The sequence below is a fragment of the Mesitornis unicolor genome, unplaced genomic scaffold (assembly GCF_000695765.1).
Source record: "Mesitornis unicolor isolate BGI_N332 unplaced genomic scaffold, ASM69576v1 scaffold17655, whole genome shotgun sequence".
NCBI lineage: Eukaryota > Metazoa > Chordata > Aves > Mesitornithiformes > Mesitornithidae > Mesitornis > Mesitornis unicolor.
This window is the reverse complement of record NW_010187667.1, coordinates 1-16,012: the sequence shown is the minus strand read 5'-3', so window position 1 is coordinate 16,012 and position 16,012 is coordinate 1. Positions and strand designations below refer to the sequence as shown.

Sequence of the window (16,012 nt, the reverse complement as noted above, 5' to 3'; positions counted from 1 at the left end):
CAGCGCTCTTCCCCTCCCAATACTGGACATACTGAACGTCATTCAAAAATATAACTAAAGTGTTACTGTCTGTAACACGCTCCCCAAGGGCAGATGGGAAAAAAAAGCTGAATTTCCTCTGATATAAAGAGGTTGATGTCAACAAAGACACCAAGACTGTGTCACTGACAGGACTAGCAGAAAAAAAAATCCCATTTTGTTTGTTTAAAAACAAACCCCAAAATTCCACAGTGAAAGGGCTCCTTACCTGTTCCTTTTCCATTTTTATTCTTTCCAGTTCAGGCTTTAAACTGGAAATGGAAGCTGGAAAACAAGAATATTAAAGGTTAAATGCAACTAAAGCACAGGAAACTGGACAGACTCTGTTTAATTCTGTTAATATTTAAAGGAGAATTAAGCACATGACATCTAAGGTACCAAAAAGGTAAACAAATAATTGTACTTTTCAGCTGCACAGCTTTGGTGTAGCTGCGATCAAAAATGGCCAGTTTTTAAAAATCAGGTAAGTCTACGTATCGTAAAATCAAGTCCTAATTTACTTACTAATTTCTAATATTCCCGTTTTGAGACTTTTACCCCTGGCTCACCTATTTCCTCTTTGCAATTTTCTATTTCCAGCTGTAGAGTTTCTTCTATATTTTCTTTTAAATACTGTTCAGCTTGAATCTGTTCTTTTAAGAATAAAATCTCTGCCTTAAGTTTCTCCTCGAGGTGATCTGCTGCTGTCCGCACACTAATTATGTCTTCACGGTATTTTAAAATCAGCTCACGGAGCTCCTGAATCAATGATTAGCAAATATTTGTATTATTATCTTCAGATACACACAGTACTGTATTTATCACCATACAAGCCAAAGACAAAACTATACTACTCCGAGGTTTGTCCCACCATACCGGATCTTGCATCCACAAAGGTATTAAAACAAAACCACAGTTTGCTAGGCCATAGTAAATGAAGAACGTGTAAATATTTCTCTCTCTGCAGATGTACGACCCTCTCTCCTTGCCCTTCACTTCCCACAACCCTTTAAGCTTGACATGCATGAGCATAAGGGAGTGGCCATGAATGACAAGGTTTACCATTACTCAAGGCTCAGGATTATCACAAATCTTAATGCCTGGCCAGAAATTGCAGGGACTGACTTAGCCTAAGTTACTGAATAAATACCAACACTGGACCCACGGTAACTGATCACTTGTGTGACCAGTTGCAAAATACAGCCTAAACTGGCTGAAGTGGGATAAGCCCACACTTTACTGACAACACAGCAGCTGTTAATTCATTTTATTATTATCTATCTATACCCTGAAGCATGCTCATGGCACAGTGGGATCAGAATACTGATTTTTGTGCATCACAGATTTACAGGGTTAAAATCCAGATTGTTTTTGGTAAGTCAGATTCTTCCAGCAGGATCCAGACACATGCATTATTTGTGTTAATGATTTAAGAATGTTTTACCTCTGCTGCTTCTGGTAGAACAAAGTCTTCGGCTTGCTGTAAAGACACATGCAAGCTGTGTTTTCCTTGAAGACTTTCATTACCTTTCTGCAGTCTCCCCAGCGCTTCCGAAACCTGCTCCCTTGACTGCGTCAGGACAGCCTCCAATGTAAAGAAAAGCATAAATTCTCACTTAGAGTTACACTCAGGTCTCCTCACGCCCCATTTACTATCACTGCTTTCAAAAGTCTGGGGAATTGGTATTCTTTGTAAAGAACAGAAACGAAATGTTTGTGTGGATCAAGATGATCAGTCCTCTCTTGCCTAGCCCATGCACCAGAAATGAAGGCAAGATCAATCTTGACTGTACAGGAGGAAGCAAGTGATAAATGCAGCATTGTTAAGTCTCTCCGTGTTCTTCTGCAGTTATCCATCAGCTGGCTGTGCTCGTGGTGGGGAGGTGTGAAAGAGGGGGATCCCATGTGGTTTTGGAAACTGGCAGTGGTGTTTACTAAAATCACCTAACAACTCAGCTGTAAGATCCGGTTATTCAAAAACCCTAAATATTCATCCTGAAACTTTCAGTGGTAGGCATCTGCCTCCCACTGCCTTTTGAGGACAACATCAAAACAGCCAATTCCTTGAGAAGAAAAAGGATTGAGAAAACACAGCTTTGCTTGCATTACAAAACAAAAAGATCCAGTGAACTTTTCTAAGAGCAATAATTGCTTCGGTACGGGGAAACAGGGACTTGAACTCTGATAGAGGCTGCCCTTTGAACACCATGACAATCATATTCAGATCAATACATTTTCAGAATCTCCCTCATCTCCATTAGATGTGCTCTCATGCAGAACATCAAACAAAATGTTGCTGCAAGCAATGTCCTGATGTCCTACAGACAATCCCAGACCCCAGGAATGCAATACTGGGATTCATGACAATGAATGCCCTTAGTCCCCACAATGCCGTGCAAGGGAGGAAAAGAGCAGCAGCTTGATTCTAACACAGAAGGGAATGAACTGCTCTAAGGAAGTTAGACTTTGTTCTGCCCTAGAAAATGAGGTCCTATTCCTGTTCTCTGGCTTAGCTCCTACAAGATGCTCAAAATAGTCTAAAAAAAAAAAAAATTCCCATACAAACCTCTTTCTGGGTGTTAGTGCTGATATTTTAAGTCTGACCTGTAAAAACATTGAGCATTCTTCTCAAACTCAATAAACTATTCACTAGTGATGCTATTCGTTACAAATCCTAAAAAATGTATTGAGAAAATGTATTCTGTCTTCAGATCTGAAGATACTAAATGGACGTGGAATGTACATAATAAATAAGGGAGAAAAAAGTTCACTAGCGATCTCTGTATTAATCAACATGCAGACACACAGCCAGTAGGACAGACTGATGCTAAAAGCTGTTACAGGTTCAGCACTTTCTCTCAGAGCTCAATTGGTCAGTAACCTCACGTGCCAAGAAGCACAGTTCTCTCTAGCCAAGCTTGGCTGGGCAGCAACACAAAGCCTTTACAGACACCAAAGGTTAGACAAGCAGTGCCGCTCCAGTGACCTCTGGGCTTACGCTGTCTTACCATTTGCTCCTGGACGCTTCTCTTTGCTTGCGAAAATGCCTGCTGCAGTTCACTGAGGAAGTTCTCCGACTTTTGACATTTAGCCATAAGCAAAGAGATCTAAAAAACCCAAAACACCCCATACAGACAAAGATATAAACCATGAAACAGATTTTGAAAAAGAAGTAACAACTCAAGTTCTCTTCCTTGTTACTAACCAACAGTGACTACTGTTACCTGCATGTCTTCACCTCAAGTCCATTTACTGGGTGTCAAGTACTGATGAGAGCAATTGGTATGAATCATACAGCTCTTCTACTGACACGGACAGTGACCAGGATCACAAGGGCTGCTTTTGCATGTTTGGGTGATTTCATACACAGGTCACTTCAAAACTCAAACACTACTCAAATTCCAATCACCAACTTCTGTCACCAATTTCACAATTAGATATGAAACTTTAGGGCCAAAATTGGATAACACATTAGAGACATGTCAGAGTTTTCTAGAAACTGTTGCAGATTCAGGTAGAGCATAATTAATCCTATAAATTCTGATTTTTATTGCCTCTACAGCGGGTATTCCCTTCATATCTAACAGAAGACAAGAGATCTTGTTACAGACTTTTGAATAACATTTCATGGTTTCTACCATCTCGATTACAAAATGCTTGTACCTGATTAGAGGAGTCTTCAGCACTTTGTTTCATGTAATCCTCCAATTCCTGTTTATCTTTCATTGTCTTTTCCAGCTGGTCATTTGCCTGCCTCAGCATCACCTGCAGCTTTTTCACCTGTGTTGTTACAACAACATAATTCAATTTTCCATTCTTCAGGGAAGTATTTATGTCATAAATTTCATTATATATTTCATTTCACATACACTTCATATATTTTATTATATATATATATGAGCACAAACATAACCTACCCCATCGCACTCCCAAACCACAAAATAAAATTGCTCAAAACTCTATGCAACCCAGCAGTTTCTTTGTCGTTCTTCTGAAACACCCTGCATCACGGATTACACCTATGGGACATGGTGACACCAAACTGCACTGGACCATCGCCATGCAATGACTTCAATCACTTGTTTCAAAGCAGAATGTGACTCATGCCTTCCATACCCATCTGAAAGTTGTTCTTCAGTATATGACAGAAAAAAACACATCCCTCACTACTTTGCAGTCATTTTATGCTGCTAGGATGAGGTTCTCTAATTTTTCCTTTGCCGTATCAAAGATATTAGAATTTAATGTATGAAAAGCATTTTAGAACATAAATTATGAAAGATAATGACTTCAGCATGAGCACACCACTTTTTATAGCACGCTGCCTTTACTGCATGCTCTTACAGCACTGGATAAAGTTGTTCTCCAAGGTGAATCATTAAGAAGTAGGTACACGTGGTGCTCATGCCCGCAGTAACAAATCAGGTTATGTCAGTAAAATGTCAGAAGTTATCCATTTCAACTACGCTGACATTGTTCAATTAAAACCAACTGCAAGAGTCTTGCTAAAGCTTGAAGAGAAATCCCACCTGGTCTCTTGTCTCAGCCTCCTGAATCTGGATACCTTGCAACTGTTTCTCGTAATTGCAGCACATATCACAGCGTCTACCCAGTTTGTTCCCCGCATTCTGCACCTGGAGAACACAGAGGTACCACCTGTCAGAAGGGCCAGAAAATTCTTCAAGGATTCAGGGCTACAAACTCTCAGGTCTGCTGTGTGATCACTAAATACTACAGACAAAAGATAGTGGCAGCATCACATAACAGCAAGATTAAGTTGCTCTGAAAGTAAAGGATAAGGTAAATCAGCTGCAGGATATCAGCTCTTCCTGACACAAGTCCCGTTTTTAGCACAAAAGCAATAAAAGCCATGACATGCAAGAGTTCAACGACTCATTCGGTGTGTCCATTTGAAATGTATTATCTGATTACCTGTATAGAAAAAGACATCTCATAGAAAAGCTTTCAACAGACCATAGCATTTTAAATGCAATTATTTAAATTACGAATCCAATTATAAACACAATATTACAGTTTTATTGTTTTGGAGATAGGAGAGAGAGTGTATTTTGGTTTTTTAATATTGTGGTGGTTTTTTGTTGCTGTTGTTTGTTTTTAATCCACAAACCAATTAAAAGGCAAGTCAGCTCATCAGGTCAGAACCTCCTTAAAGCTTTATCCTCCTGTAACTGAGCTTTGAATGTTTCTCAATGGCACAAACTCATTTTGTTCTACAACAATCATCAAGCTTTATTTACTTTTTAGTACTCTCCTCCAGTATTGCTTAGGACCAGAGACTGAATAATCAGCTAAAAGAACAATTGAAGAAGAAAAAAGAATAAAATAGAAGATAGGCAGATTTAAAAAAAACAACCAACCACCACCACCACCAAAAACCCACTAAAACCAACAACATGAAACCAAATCAAACAGAAGATAGGAAAATAAATTTTAGAAGTGTTGGAGTGCGCAACAGGGAAACAAAGTAAACCTGCTGCCATTTTGTAACTGCAATGGTTTTGGCCAAAGGGACAAAAGGAAGTTTTATCAAAGCTCCAGCTGCAAGGCAACTTTGAGCTGTATTCGTATTCGTATTTGCTGCTCCAGGTCCCACCCACACAGAGTGGCACTCACACACCCTACCTGCGCTCCTGCCTCCAGAAACACGTGGGAAGCAGAGAGCTTCTTTTCTGAATTCTCAGAAAGGGTTGGAGTAAAGCGTCATCCAAATGTGAACAGGGCAAGGAAATACTCAAGACTAGAAGATTTAAATGAGGTCTGAGATCAAGACTCCGTAACTTCTCCAGATATTACAAATCAGTAGCAATACAAAAAAACCCAACTACTTTACAATAGCTTTGGAGAGACCTCCTAAGTAATGATTTGCAGATAAGTCGAATTCCAACAAGCTGAGGAAATACAGTATCACTACTTCTTCAATTCATCTGCCCTTTGCCTTGCCTCTTCTCTTTCACTGCATTCTCGCAGCCCCTTTCTTTTACCCCAATCTTGGTTTCCCTTTCATTAACAATCCATTACGGATTGCTATCTCCTCCCCCCACCTTTTTCTTCCACTTCAAGTGTTGTTGCCTGGCCTCTCTTCTGAAACAGTAACCACAGGGGCCCCACAATACTCCTCTTTTCAGCAATAAAACCAAAGCAAGCGTTGAACTGGCATCATATAAAGCTGATGAAAAACTGGCAGACAGAACATCCAAAAGCAACAATTTCCTTGGTCACCCATACCAGAACTGGCACAGCGTTAAGTCTAATCTGCTGCTTGTTGCTCTGAGAAGCCGGTTTCTGATGATGCAAGTCCTCAATAATTTTCTGAATCTTCCTTTGTGGTAGCTTTGCATGTTACACAGATCTTGACTGCTCATTTCTAAATTGCACAACCCTCAGTAAAACTCCTTGGCATAGAAAAAACCACTGTTAGCTCTGCTCCTCTTGTCAATCTCTGCACTTCCCCGGTCACCCCCAGATGCACTATAACGTTCTTTCCTTAGCTTCCCATTTTCTCCTTTTCTTTGAGTACTCCTATTTTTTCTCACCCTCTAACATATTTGTGAAATCAACAGCTACCTCTGCCAAAGTGCAAAAATATCTTGTATTTAGTAAAGCTGGGACTCCCATGAATAGTCAGCCAATATGGTTCAAATCAGATGTGCTTTACGGACAGAAGTGTTCCAAGAGAGAAAAGTGAATAGCTACATACGATGCTACGTATGCATTATCTTCCACACCTGACTCCATGTAAAGCAAATCAGGAGAAGCTTTCACCTGGCAGACAGCCCACAAGACAGGCAGTGGTCAGAGCAGATGCAGGCCGTGGGTACTTACCTCCTTCTGCAGGAGGTTCCACTCGGTCTCACTAACCAAGCGGTAACCGCTAGGAGATACATAAGCACTTTCTACCCCTTGTGTAACACTGGAAAGAAGCGAAGCAGTCTCTTCTTGCTCTGGTGTCATTGCTTTGATTGCTTTTTCCTGATCCTTGGTTAACATGAACCCACTTGGCATTTGCAGAGACCCAAGGGAAGCTGTATCAAAGTTCTCAGACACTGAATCTGCTCCAACGAGTGGTCCAAAGTCTGACTCATCCAGGTTCCCAGCAGATTTTGCTTTGTTGTTGTATCCTAAAGCTTTGGACTGTAAAGATCCAGATGTCCCCAGACTGTCTGTTGACTGTGCTCTCCGTAGTCCATCTTTAAACATATCATTATCTGATTTATTGAAAGATTCACCAGAAGAAATAAGCAAGTCTGCATCCAGCGAATGGACTGAGCCATGGGTGCTATTGACATGCACCTGTAACTGAAAAACAAGGAAGAAAAAATTACATCCTCCAATCTAGAAGTATGGTACAAGAGGAACGCTGAGCAGTTATTATGAGACATGGTAAAGGCAAGATTAAATTGGCTTTACTACGAACATCTAACCACTAAACTTAAGATGGCAGAGAAAAGGATAAAGAACTGAAGTGTACCAGCTAGAATTAAAAACCAAAACAAACAAGGAAAAATAAGTCTTCTGTTACCAGAGCGCTTTTGTAACAACCTGTCTTCCTGCCAGACAAGCAAGGACACAGTCACCTTACATCTTCCAGTATCTGAAACAAGGCGCTTCCTCCACTACAGAGATACACATGCATGATCACTTCTAGAACTAGACCTACACAACAGAAGGCAAATATTCCACTTTCACAAGTAAATTCAGAAGTCTTTTGGAAAACAAAAACCTTTACATTGACATAAAAATAAATGGAGAACGACACACTTAAAATCTGCTCCACGCTGACAAGTGAATGTTCTTCTGTTTCTCTCTTCTGCTTTGAATGTTTGACAAAATATTTTAACAGAAAGAAATACTTCCTTTAACAGATTATTTGTACATAAAATCAAAATGGAAAAGGCTGATCTTAAAGAAAAAGACATCCTGGGAAATGCCAGTACCAAAAGGCACACTAACTGTCCTGTGACATGCATCAGGCACATTCATTAAGTCTCCTGATCTATTTTTATTTATTTGCAGTACTGAAAAGAGAGCAGTAATGCTTTATTTAAAATGCATATGGCTGCTTTCAAAATACCTTCCAATATATTAAGCAATTTTGCTTTGTGAACATCACTGAAAACAAGCCTCTTGGAAAAAATAATGATTTCTGAAGTAGGTCCAGTACAGACTAGCAGGTAGGTAGTACTTTCATATGGGTGTTTATAACTATATAGTATGCATTACTGTTTTCATGACTGCTGTAAATGCCTTGTTTTAATAAAATTTAGGAGTAATCTTTATATATTACATATTAAAGTTATTATGAGTTTAAGTTCATAACAAAAAGTCAAGACAATATGGACTTAGATAAAACTGCATCTTCAGACAACAGCTGTTTGGTGAGACAATTAAATAATTTGCTTGTATTGCAAACTGCTCAACAGACAAGAGCTCAAAAGTCAGATTAGGACAAGTAATGAGACATGACTGGTAATACAATACATTACCACTTCTAAAACATATTCTGTACAGCTAAAAAACAGGTCATAAACAGCAACAAAACCCAAATCCATAAGCAAAACCACAACAACTCTGGAAACTATGCCCTTACTCAAAATGTAAAATTTTCCATTATGTATAGTTCCTAGAATTAAATAAATGTTATGAATGAGGGACTAGAGAGTATCCCAGGAATAGAGAGTATCCCAGGAACTGAGATTAAAGATAACATCAGGAGACAAAACTTTTGTTTACCATCAACAAGTCTCATTTGCGTCTCTGGATACAGAAGTGTTAGCACACAACAGTATTTAACATAGGAAAAGCTGTATCTTTAGGATAAAGGGTAGCACTACATCTCAGCTATATTTAGATGCTACAATCCTGAACATCTTTCTGCAGTCTGAACTGTTACAAATCACTGATAATAATAATTGAGGGCAGACTCTAGAAGTCTATACTTTTTTTCCCCTCAAAGAGCACAAATACAACAGGCAAAACATTGCTTCGCACTGCAAATTCCCAAGCCTCTTGAAGCATCCATAAGCTTCAACAGCACAAAATTTGGTTTGTTTTTATTAAGCCTTCCTTTTTTTGACTTACAAGACCAAAATGGAACCTGTCCGATGATCAGATAAACAAGCAAAATGCAGCAGGAAAGGGCAAGTAACTGCTCAGTTTGATACTGTTTCCAAGCTCCAACCTGTGTGCTCACTGGACTTGTTTCTTTACAAGTGAAAGAGCTTAGGCAAATTTCAAATACAATTTCGGCTTGTCCCAGAGCATGACCATCTACAACCCCCAGAAGGCTTGCTAACTAAGGATATCCAGCGGCATCATTTTTCTGCCTTTTTCAGAGTGTACCTATACAGCTCAAGCAGCTTCCACAGTAACTTGGTGGAGAGCCAAGTTGGCTTGGCCAAAAAAACCCAACAAACAAAAAACCACAACAAAACAAGAAAAAAAAAATCCCAAACCAAAAACCCAAGCCCAAACCAAACCAAAAAACCAAGCAGCTTATTTTTGGCTGCTGAACAGATGTGGCCAAAAACCTTCAGTGAATGTAGCTTAATACATACAAACACAAACGCCGTGCTATTTTGCACACGCTAAGCAACTGGCTAACTTCACAGTCCGTGATCTCAGACTTGTGTAACCAATGTAAGTTTAGTACAGAATTCAACAAGTAGGTTAGCAAAGCAGCTACAATATACTTGCTGAATGTTCAGATATAATTGGTTTAATTCTGAAGATTTAGGTGAGTTAGAACATGGTTATAAATCTCAAGAGAATTTAATAGCAGTTAACATCCAGAATTGAAAAGGTGAATTAGTTTTTAACAGCACCTCTCAGAGGATTTTGAAGTATTGTCTCCCAATCTTTATTAGAATTTATATAATCAAGTGCAATGCCAAAGATTTTTCATTGCTTAATAAGAATTATAAGCTACAGAGAATAAAGGGCACTAAGTTTGCATTTGTATTTGTAATCAACACCCTGAGGAATGCAGAAGTCCTCAAAGCTGCTTGGAACTACCCAGTTATTTTACCTCTTCACTTGAGAGCTGGGTAAGGGTTTCCTCATGGGCTAGAGAAGATGAAACTTTCGTTTCGTCATCTGAATCTTTTTGCTTCTGCTCCTTTCTCTTGCTAAGCCTTTGCTGATCATCTTCTTCCTGGAAATCAGTGGTTGACAGGGAATGCATATAAGTGAGATTTACTTTTGCTGCAGTAGCCACAACATTATCTTTCACAATAAACTGAGCTACAAAGGCAGCACTGGAAAGGATTATTTTGGTTAAAAACCCAGTATTTATCACATAAAGATTCTTTTGGTTAAAAATGTAGTGTTCCTTTCACAAGGCACCCAAACTGACTTAGACAAGAACTTACTTTTCAAGTTTATTGTTCTAGAACAACTTTATTCAAAGAATATAAAAACTCTTATTATAGGAATTACCAAATAAGTAACAAAAATAGCTGTTACACTGGCTAATGTGTAGAACTGGACAGCATACTTGCATCACTTGAGGTGCCACTACACATGCATGAATACTAAAACAAAGTGTAAATATAGGAAGTGTCTTGATCACTCTAAACAACGGAATACAGCATACAGAAAGAGAATCAAAAGAAAGACATCATAGAACACTAAGTCATGAAGCCCGTACACAATCACTTCCATAAGCTAATTTAAAATTAGTTCTTTAAATTAAATTTAAATTAGTTCTTTAAATGACAATTAAATTTAAATTAAAATAAAGTTCTTAATTTATGCCTGAGCTAGGTAATGTATTGGCAAAACCTATAAACAAGCAAAACTTGCTATCCTTAACCCAGCTGTTTTGTGTCACAGATGACTGTTTCCTCTTCCCACATTAACTGCTGGATATTACCTTTTCATCTGACAACATGGGCAACACCAGTTTTTAAGTTACTACATACATTAATATTAAAATATTCACTCAAATTGAGAGTTTCTTTTTTTCTCATTCAAGTGCAGAATTTCTATTAAAACTGTCAGCTATAATTTTTTGAAATACTAACACACTTAAACAATTTGTCTCCAGTGTAAGATTTTCATGCCTGTTGCACCACATTAAATCTCCAGTATTAAGAAAAAAGAAAAGAAAAGAAAAGAAAGCAGCAAATAACCTGATCCTTTTTTTTCAGCTCTTCAACTTGTCGGAGCTGCTCAGAGGTCAGAACGATTTCCATACGCTGCATGTCCCTCATCAGCAAACGTTGAGACTCCAAGAACTGGTCGTTGGCTTTTTGCCATGTGTGTTTCAACTGGTTATGCTGTTGCCGCTCTTGCTCTAAGAGATGGCAGACTGTTCAAAAACAGAGAGTCATTCTGAACCACAACTTGTTAAACCTCTTTTCCAAAGAGAAGCATTTTCACAAATAAAAGTACTTACTGTTCTGCTAAAACACAGTCAGGCTTTGTTCAACAACTGTTTAGGATGGGACGTTTTCTTAATGCCCAAACTTGGCTTGTGATTAGTGATGTATTACTGACATTTTACGATTTCCCAATTAGAAGACTAACATCTTAACTTCACTCAAGAATTCTAATAGCTTGTATTTATAATACTGGTTTCAAAAGACTGCCTTCTACATCTCTTTATTTCAACAGAAGGTTCTGCTTTTCAGTCCTCTACTGTGATTCTGCACTGTACTGTCACGCATGCAAATTTACACATCCTTTTCATCACCAGGCATTCAGGACTGACATACCTCACAGAGACATCAACACATTATGGAAATACTGCTCATAACTGTATGTAAATAAAAGACAGTTGCAAAATCACTTTAATAAGAAAGAAGCTTGCAATACTGTAAGAACTTAGCAGAAATTCAATAGCATCCATTGAGAGAATGAATGGTTCTGCTGTTTGTCATAAAAACTCCACATTCAACTCTTCTGTAAACGTTTCAAGGGCTTTCACATTTAAAAGTACTGCTTCGTCCCCCCAGAACGTCTTTAAATCCAAATTAAACAAGAAATCAGAAAAGAATTAACAGCTACGTTGGTTTTTGCACCCTCAGTGTAAAAGAGTCCAAGGGATTAGTATTAGAGGTACCTTCATGCAGTTCTTTCCGCAGCTTTTCTGCATCTTCTTGCAGGACTGATTTTTGTGTGTTGAGAACAGCCACATACATCTCTAAGTCTGTCCTACATGACTTCTCAGCTTCCAAATAATGGTTCAGTTCTTTAACCTGATTAAAAACAGAGAAATCCACCATCTCAGTGGAGGAACACTCTCAGGTATTTAGAAGTTATAGCGTCACCTGTTTGGTTAACGTACAGGTGCCAAAGACAAGTTTATTACTAGAAATCACAAATATTCAACTACCAGTGTGCGAGTATATTTGTATTTATTTCTGAATAAATCACTCATTAAAACTCTATCAAGTCAAACATAGCAGTATATCTGGAGTTCCCACAGTTGAATCACAAAAGCAGCAGCACTGAGCACAAAGTTGGTTCAGAGGCAAACAGATCTGAGAGCAGCAGACAATGAAGCAATCCCTTAGTCAGTACTGAGAAGCCAACAACTAAGTAGGATGTGGAGACGGTTCAAAATAGCGCAATAGCAGTAGTCAGAAAACATAACTACGAGGCAAGCTTGAACTAAATCAGGGATGGTAAGCCTAAGAAGAGAGAAAACTTGGGGACAGACAAGAAGAAAAACATTGAAACCCATGGAAAACTGCTGCAAAGAGAAGGGAAAATCTATTCATGGAGGCTAGGATAGAAAGCAATTACAGCAAGAACAACTGAAGAAATGGATTAGGATTTTTTTCTTTTTTCTTTTTTTTAAATAGCAAAGCTAACAAAAGAACTGGAATCAACAATGCAGAATCTCCAATAAGAACCTTGCAATACTGGGTTACATAAACATATGTCAAACACGATGCTTCTGCAAATGGATCCCATTGTGGACCAAGGAATGGGCTGAAAGATTTCTTCATAGCACTGTTCAGTTTTATGGTTTGCTGAGTCAGGAATCACTGGAGTTGGTTGTTTTTCCTTTACAAAGGAAAGGAAAGCCTTCAGGCAATTCCTGACTGGCTCCACAGAGGTGGCATTCATCTTCCTCAACACAGTAGGGCAGCCACACACAAGACAGTTGATCCCTTTGGGCTTTCGGCCCTTTGGCTTTAATTTGCCATTGATGGTGGTGACAGCTTCTGCTGCCCTAGGATACCAAGTCTTCAAGCATTCCAGCCTTGGAAATGGAGACATCTGACTCACAGAGAGTATCTTTGGGAAGGACAGACCTGGTGGAGGGGGGAACAAAGAAAACCCACCAAAACAAAAGCAATGCATTGTTTCGCTAATCCAGCTAAATACCATGATACATAATGACCTATGGGTTTTATAACCAAATTCAGCAGAAAAGTTCGAGACTACTCTTAAGAAAAAAACAACGCAAAAAAAAAATGTTTGAGAGCAAGAAAGCGAGAAGATTTACATTTCCTCATCTTCCAAGTTCAGCCTAGCAATATAAAGGAAGTATCATGTGCATCAAGACAAAAAGCAGAACTACCTGGAGAGCTATTATACCCAGGAACATTTCAATCTAAAAAATCTGACCTATAAAGCAATTCACAAAGAATCCATAAAGAAGCAAAACACTCAAGCAGACTCTCAGTCGAGTAAAATTAAGACTGTTAAATAAATCACTGTTCTCCCAAACCTCAGCCAGACCTCCACGTTGGATGAGAAACAAAGAAGAAAATTAAAAAAAAAAAGACCTCCAGCAAGTGATGAGCATCTGTTTAAATGAAAACACAAGTGACCCAGAAGACAAGGATGGTATTTATTTGTATGTCTTAAAAACATCCACACTGCAAGCTACTTTGCGATTTCAGCCTATTTGAGTTTCAAGATAAAATACTTGTTACAGACGACATCTTCTGTATCAAACAGTACATTAAATGCAACTATCTTAGTGATGTAGATAATATTTACCCTTCAAAACTGATGGGAAAGTTCAGTAGGTGTTCTGACATATCTGAAGAATACAGGAATGCTAGACAAATCACCTACACACTTCAATCGTATTTCTTGGCAGCAGTGACCACTATTCATTCTACGAATCTGAGGTTTGCTTAAGTTTTAAGATATAAAAAGACTGGTCATATTGCCTCAGTTTTATGCCCAGGATTAGAAAATGAACTATAGCAGATGCTGGATGGAAACAGTTCAAAAGACTTCTGCCAAATGCAAATCTTTCTGTGGCTGTAAGCACAATATTAATCTAAAGGCGAGGTTGGAGAGGTGCAAAGCAATTATTTTTCTAGAGCTTTCTCCTTTTTATTACTAGTAGGCCAAAAGCCATGCAATTTGAAGCTCAGCATAGATCATGCACACACATAAGTAATGCAATCCTCAAAACAGAAAGACATCTTTCTGTGAAAGATGGGAAAACACATAGGTCAAATATGTTACTTGAGCAACAGGGGAAAAGATGTGTTGTGCATGAAGAGCTCCACAATACACCTTTTTCTCTCTTAGAAAACGTTACTTTACTTATCTGCATCAAACTACCATGATGCAAGATATAAATTAGGACACAGTTACAACTCCACCTCACCTTTGATGCTTCCAACTCTTTTATTTTTTCTTCAGCTCCTGTCAGCTTCTCCTTTAGTGCTGCAATCTCTTTCTCCATAGGCATTACAACCGAGCGCAGCTTCTCAGCATCTTCCTGAGCCTGAAGGTAACACAATAAATGATGAATAACACATTATCAGAGTTTTCACCACAACAGCTTCCATTATTGGAGACATTTGGAGAAAATCTCTACGCCAACAAAAACAGCTGACTGAACTTCCACTTTTTCAATGCTCGTCTTACTGCTATTTATTTAGTTCAGCAGTCATCTCTATGACAACAGGCTGATATTCCATTCACAGAAGGCAGCGAAATTTTCAATCCATGTATGGATTAGGCCATGAATATCTGCTCTTAAAAAGAGTATTAGGAAATCTATCACTCGATACTTGGGAGAAAAATGACAGATCAGGCATTTCAAAGCACATACACTTTTCTGTTTTTAAAGGCCTAACTGTCTTGCAACCTGGTGCCACATAGCACATAGGAAAAAAAGTGTGTAACAAAAACCATGTGGTGAGTTATTAACCATTCATTTACTTACTTATGAAGTTAAAAGAAAAAGAATTTGCCCAGTAACACATTGTGTAGCTTTGTTCTGTTCTGGAAGACCATTTTTCAACTTTAAACTACTACCGATGTAGCACCAGTTCTTGGTGTTACTATACCAAATATTTCAAAACTATATACAGCCAATTTATCAAAAAACTCTTGTGAATTTTTCAAAAAGTAGTTTTGAAAAGATCAAAGCAAATCAAATGAATGAGAAGATTGATATGAGAAAAAAAAAGTTCAAATTCAACACTGGACATGTCAAAGGGTGGCCCTGACACCCCCATGTCTTAAATTCTCTGGCTTTCCTTCATGCCCACACTAAAACCTTTCCAAGTGAAAGTAACAGCTCCCACAGACTCCACAACAGTAAGCAGAACACTCAGATATTCACCACAATAAAATTCTTCAAGCCACAAAGAATTTAGGCAACTCAATTTGAGCTGGTTTTATGTACGGAGGCTCAAAAAAGTCAATTGTTCTCCATCTTCTACTGGAGGAATTCAGCAAGGGAGGGAAAGCAGAGAGCTGCGTCCCAAAGCTGAGGCTTCAAAAGCATCTCCTAACCTGATCAGCACAGACAGCTGCTGAAAGATAACATTCATATCTTGTTTGAAATGTAGGTTTCAGAGGCTACTTACTTGACTTTCAGTTCCTGATACACTTACTGACAACTCTATTCTGAGTAAGACTTCCAGGAATAATAATAGACAGTATTTTTAACCACTGAAGTTTTCTAAACTTAAAATCAATAGACAAAATAAAATAATATTTTAATATTGTTTTACTACTGTCTCCCATGGCATCCTCACAGCTAAAC

At 38.5% G+C, this 16,012-nt stretch overlaps 1 protein-coding gene across 1 annotated transcript in view; it reads right to left on the bottom strand.

The window, feature by feature from the left end:
- RABEP1 (rabaptin, RAB GTPase binding effector protein 1) overlaps positions 1-14,740 on the bottom strand; it is a gene marked incomplete at its 5' end in the record, with an annotated part of 18,841 nt that extends 4,101 nt beyond the window's left edge. Inside the window, 11 exons of the mRNA XM_010185535.1 lie at positions 248-303; positions 588-777; positions 1,463-1,603; positions 3,027-3,125; positions 3,682-3,798; positions 4,548-4,652; positions 6,862-7,329; positions 10,064-10,189; positions 11,169-11,347; positions 12,101-12,236; positions 14,621-14,740. Coding sequence (XP_010183837.1) covers positions 248-303; positions 588-777; positions 1,463-1,603; positions 3,027-3,125; positions 3,682-3,798; positions 4,548-4,652; positions 6,862-7,329; positions 10,064-10,189; positions 11,169-11,347; positions 12,101-12,236; positions 14,621-14,740 — 1,737 coding nt within the window. The remainder of the gene's footprint in view (positions 1-247; positions 304-587; positions 778-1,462; positions 1,604-3,026; positions 3,126-3,681; positions 3,799-4,547; positions 4,653-6,861; positions 7,330-10,063; positions 10,190-11,168; positions 11,348-12,100; positions 12,237-14,620) is intronic.
- Positions 14,741-16,012: the final 1,272 nt, after the last annotated feature.